Source organism: Eurytemora carolleeae, unplaced genomic scaffold (genome assembly GCF_000591075.1).
Source record: "Eurytemora carolleeae unplaced genomic scaffold, Eaff_2.0 scaffold129, whole genome shotgun sequence".
NCBI lineage: Eukaryota > Metazoa > Arthropoda > Copepoda > Calanoida > Temoridae > Eurytemora > Eurytemora carolleeae.
Genome location: NW_019396235.1, coordinates 378,633 through 383,105, shown reverse-complemented (window position 1 = coordinate 383,105; position 4,473 = coordinate 378,633). Strand labels below are relative to the sequence as shown.

Here is a 4,473-nt window from a genome sequence, read left to right as displayed (position 1 = left end):
AAAACGTTGACATCTCTAGTAGGAATGTTTTTGATTTCTTGATAATCTCTAACTCTAGTATTCTCTTCTAGACGATAATGCTGCCTATGTTTACAAGTATGGGAGACGGTTTAACCTTCCCGCAGAGATTTACAGACCCGGAGCTGGGACGGAGAGATAGCGAGGAAAGGTGGGGTATTATTCCCACTTGCCTTTGAGTGCTGAGTTTTTTTTACATTTTTAGATATTTTTTTTCCCTTAATGCGTAAAAGCAAATGATCTGTTTTGACATTTTCAATTGAATAATTGAATTTTGTATTACTTAAAAGGTTGGCCCCGAAACATTAGAGGAGTTAACATTTATCGTTTCTATTTCTATCCGATGATACTTGAAAGATTTTATTGGGTTGGTTTACTAATTATAAGTTGATGTTGCAGGCTAAATAGGCCAGATGAAAGTTGGCTGCCTTTTCCCTACCTTTCATGATTTTATTATATTTTATTATATTTTTTTTATTTTATTTTATTTTATTTTGTTTTATTTTTCAGCAAAAATTAGTGAAAAGACATAAGATCAGTGTAAAATAAGACCAATCAAGTTTCTTCTTAGATTTACAGATATATCAGACATTCTGCACATTATAAGAATCTTTCCCTTTGTCCCTTTATCAGATGATTAAATGAATTTAAAATTGTGTGTTGATGACACAAACCTCTAAAAGTAAATAAAATAAGTTTTAGTTCGTTTTTTTGCAAATATGTTTTGTCTCCAATTCTTTAGGTTTGCTTCTATTATAAAGATTGAAAAGAATTGATTAACTAAACCTTGAATAATCAGGTGGTCTGGGGAGGAGGAAAGAGCTCCTATGCTCCGGAGAGAGGAGGAGAGGGAGGAGAGAATCCGTCTGTCGGAGTCTGACTCTGAGGAGGAACTGCTCAGCATGCAAACCGTCCTCACTTCTCCTGGAGCACAGCAGCAGCAGCATACAACCAGCACCAGCTCTCTTATCATTAAATCATGATCTGGGTAGTGTTTACTGTTTACACTCTTCAACCTTACTGACAGGAGTGCGTCTTCCCTCTCCTTAAACATTGTACTTATTCAGTTTGCATTACAGACAGCACAGTACCATCCTTATTCCAAAGTGATCTAACTTGCATTTTCTAGCTACATCTGTAGCCGGTAGATAAACTATAAAATTAATAGATTTAGATTTTATTTTGAAATTTGTTTAGTTTAAATAAAATATGTTTGCGCACAGAATCACGGAACACATTTTTATTCACGATGACTGATTTGAATAAGAAAAAGTTTTGCTTGAGTAATCCGCATTCCACCTGCAGTATTTCTTAACACATTGAATGATTGAAGTAACAATTTTCTTATTACCTAACTTCACTTTTCTGTTTAAATAATACGCTTTACCGATCCAACGCCTGTAATTTTACGTAACATGTTTCTAGTTAACTCGAAAACTATTTGAAGCTCAAATAACATGTCAATGAAATGTATTGTGAAGTGTGCAAACTATCGGACTATTTTTCATGAAGGGGGGGGGGGTTGAGCAAAACTTTAACACTTTATTTAAAAATGGGATTATAAATAAATGAAATGAATTTGAGGATTCCAATTTTGTTGTAGTGCATCAAGGTCTTCACAGGTCAAACTTACATGTACATTGTACAGTTTGATCTGACAGGTTTCCGTGTACACCCAAAATATATCCATCACATATAGTTGTAATAGTTAGGGAATATAAATATATGTTGAACCGATTCTTTTGTTTTAAAAAAATATGTATTTTCTAACTTTTATAATCTTCATGAGAAAATCTTGTCCTATAGATTGCATTTGACACACAATATGTCAAATATATTAACTTTAATTCAAACTCCAAAGAAGTAGAAATTAAAATACCTACAAGAGCTTAAACACATTTTGCTGTTTGATTTTCTATCTCTGATATACATCCTCGTCTTGTGTCTTGTGTCTTGAATCTTAACAACTTTACCCTTCAAATTCAGTAAATATGATCGTAAAATCCAATTTATATATTTTGTGAAACTGTCCTCTTCTATATCTCTAGTGGAGGATGGTTTCACAAACTAGTGTCCAGTTTAGACTGCATGTATTTATAAGAGAATAAATATTTATTATCATTGACTGGTATTTTAAGTTCCAGATTTTACAGATAGGTTTCTAAATAGGTTCTACAGATAGGTTTCCAGATTCCACAGATAGGTTACTAAATAGGTTCTACAGATAGGTTTCTAGGTTCTCCTAAAATAGATCTAGGTCCTACAGATAGGTTTCTAGGTTCTCCTGATATAGATCTAAGTTCTACAGATAGGTTTCTAGGTTCTCCTGATATAGATCTGAGTTCTACAGATAGGTTTCTAGGTTCTCCTGATATAGATCTAAGTTCCACAGATAGGTTTCTAGGTTCTCCTAATATAGATATAAGTTCTACAGATAGGTTTCTAGGTTCTCCTGATATAGATCTAGGTCCTACAGATAGGTTTCTAGGTTCTCCTAATATAGATCTAGGTCCTACAGATAAGTTTCTAGGTTCTCCTAATATAGATCTAAGTCCTACAGATATGTTTCTTGGTTCTTCTAATATAGATCTAGGTTCTAAAGATAGGTTTCTAGGTTCTCCTAATATAGATCTAGGTCCTACAGATAAGTTTCTAGGTTCTCCTAATATAGATCTAAGTCCTACAGATAGGTTTTTAGGTTCTCCTAATATAGATCTAGGTCCTACAGATAAGTTTCTAGGTTCTCCTAATATAGATGTATGTCCTACAGATAGGTTTCTAGGTTCTCCTGATATAGGCTAGGTCCTAAAGATAGGTTTCTAGGTTCTCCTAATATAGATCTAGGTCCTACAGATAGGTTTCTAGGTTCAGGTTCTCCTAATATAGATCTAGGTCCTACAGATAGGTTTCTAGGTTCTCCTAATATAGATCTAGGTCCTACAGATAGGTTTCTCTAGGTTCTCCTAATATAGATCTAGGTCCTACAGATAGGTTTCTAGGTTCTCCTAATATAGATATAGGTCCTACAGATAGGTTTCTAGGTTCTCCAAATATAGATCTAGGTCCTACAGATAGGTTTCTAGGTTCTCCTAATATAGTTCTAGGTTTACAAATCTAAAATTAGGTTTAATAGATGATGCAAGTGTCTCCTTATATCAGGATCTAGTTTACTCTAGTTTCAATATTAAAAAATCTTGTCATAAACGTACTCTGAACAGTTTTCATAAACAGGGTGTCCCGCAAAACATGACATTTGCTGTTTGCTGCAATAACTTCCCAATCTAATTCTTGAAAGAATGATCACAAAATACCCCAGTCCCATGGCATTTTTCAAATGTGGTCGGAGGCCGGTAATATCTAAATCGCATAAAGGCAGACCACACTTTAGATATTCTAGGATAAGGGGAAATTTGCGATTATTGTGTGAAGAAGTACAAGTGTGAAAAAAGGTTGTCTAGTAAATGCCGCAAATTATTTCAAAGACAATATCTTCAAACTCATGTTTTGTGGCACATCCTGTCTTATAAATCTAGTTTGTTGGGCACTTTTAAAGATTGTCAGCCTTATAATAGGTTTCGATGGTTTTGTATAGAATTGTTTTTTTTTAATTTCACAATCTTGTTTATCTACATCTTTTTCGAGAAAGCTGTAATCCGAAGGATTTTGGTCTGCTATGTTTACAATTTTTTTATGTTTCGACTGCATACGGTTATACTTAGTAAAAAAGAAAATTACAGTATACCAACACAGTAAACATGTATGTCTCCATTGTTCATCTTGCAGAGAGATAACAGACCAGGGGGGATGATAGTTCTCTACCTGTGTGCTCAGTTAGCTGTACTGTACACTTACAACTGTATACTAATATTGATATACTATAGGTTAGGCCAGAATCTCCTTATAATAAACAAATATGCAGTTGCTCTTTCGGTATAGTTTATGGTCTATAAAATTAGTAAAGGATTAGCGTACATCATCACTCTATACACTATAACCTCTATACACTCTATACACTATAACCACATTATTGCAGCTCAGGTACTAATGCAAGGAAAGTTAATTGCGGTCACGTATATATTGAAACAGTTCTCTCTGGGCGGAATTTGTAAACAAGAATAGATGTATCAGTGTTTGTCTAGTATCCGAGGAGGTTAAAAGCATTTAGTTTTGAAATTTTGAAAATTTACATAATAGTTTCCTATGACCAGAATATTGCATAAATTGTTTTTGTGAAAATGGATTCCACGTCAGGCTGTGGCATCCGTCTTGTGTTTACTTTTCCGTCCAAAGACAGTACACTGCAGTACAAAAAATGCGTACACCTCTGAAATAACTTTCCTTGCATTAGTATTTTGATTGCAGCCTTACCGTCTTAAAATAAAAGAAATAAAAAATAAAATAAAATAAACTATAGCAGACAAAATTAGATTATGGCTTTTGAAATAAGGTATTACA

At 33.8% G+C, this 4,473-nt stretch overlaps 2 protein-coding genes across 5 annotated transcripts in view; both read left to right on the top strand.

The window, feature by feature from the left end:
• LOC111698995 (palmitoyltransferase ZDHHC15) overlaps positions 1–2,143 on the top strand; it is a 9,256-nt gene extending 7,113 nt beyond the window's left edge. For 2 of the 4 annotated variants that reach the window (XM_023469509.1, XM_023469510.1), the window contains 2 exons: positions 72–169; positions 818–2,143. In XM_023469509.1, coding sequence (XP_023325277.1) covers positions 72–169; positions 818–1,001 — 282 coding nt within the window. In that variant the 3' untranslated portion in view covers positions 1,002–2,143. The remainder of the gene's footprint in view (positions 1–71; positions 170–817) is intronic. The other 2 variants (XR_002764655.1, XR_002764656.1) reach the window with 2 other exon arrangements.
• Positions 1,268–2,820, top strand: LOC111698971 (neuroblast differentiation-associated protein AHNAK-like). Its single transcript, XM_023469479.1, has 2 exons — positions 1,268–1,322; positions 2,255–2,820. Exons 1-2 carry the CDS (start codon positions 1,268–1,270, stop codon positions 2,818–2,820), a joined length of 621 nt encoding a protein of 206 aa, XP_023325247.1.
• Positions 2,821–4,473: the final 1,653 nt, after the last annotated feature.

What these genes read in the sequence shown, in the direction of transcription:
- LOC111698971 (XM_023469479.1), top strand. Translation starts at nt 1,268, where the DNA reads ATGACTGATTTGAATAAGAAAAAGTTTTGCTTGAGTAATCCGCATTCC. An exon ending in TAATCCGCATTCCACCTGCA is followed by an intron (nt 1,323 to 2,254) that starts GTATTTCTTAAC and finishes ATAGGTTTCTAG; the next exon opens with GTTCTCCTAAAATAGATCTA.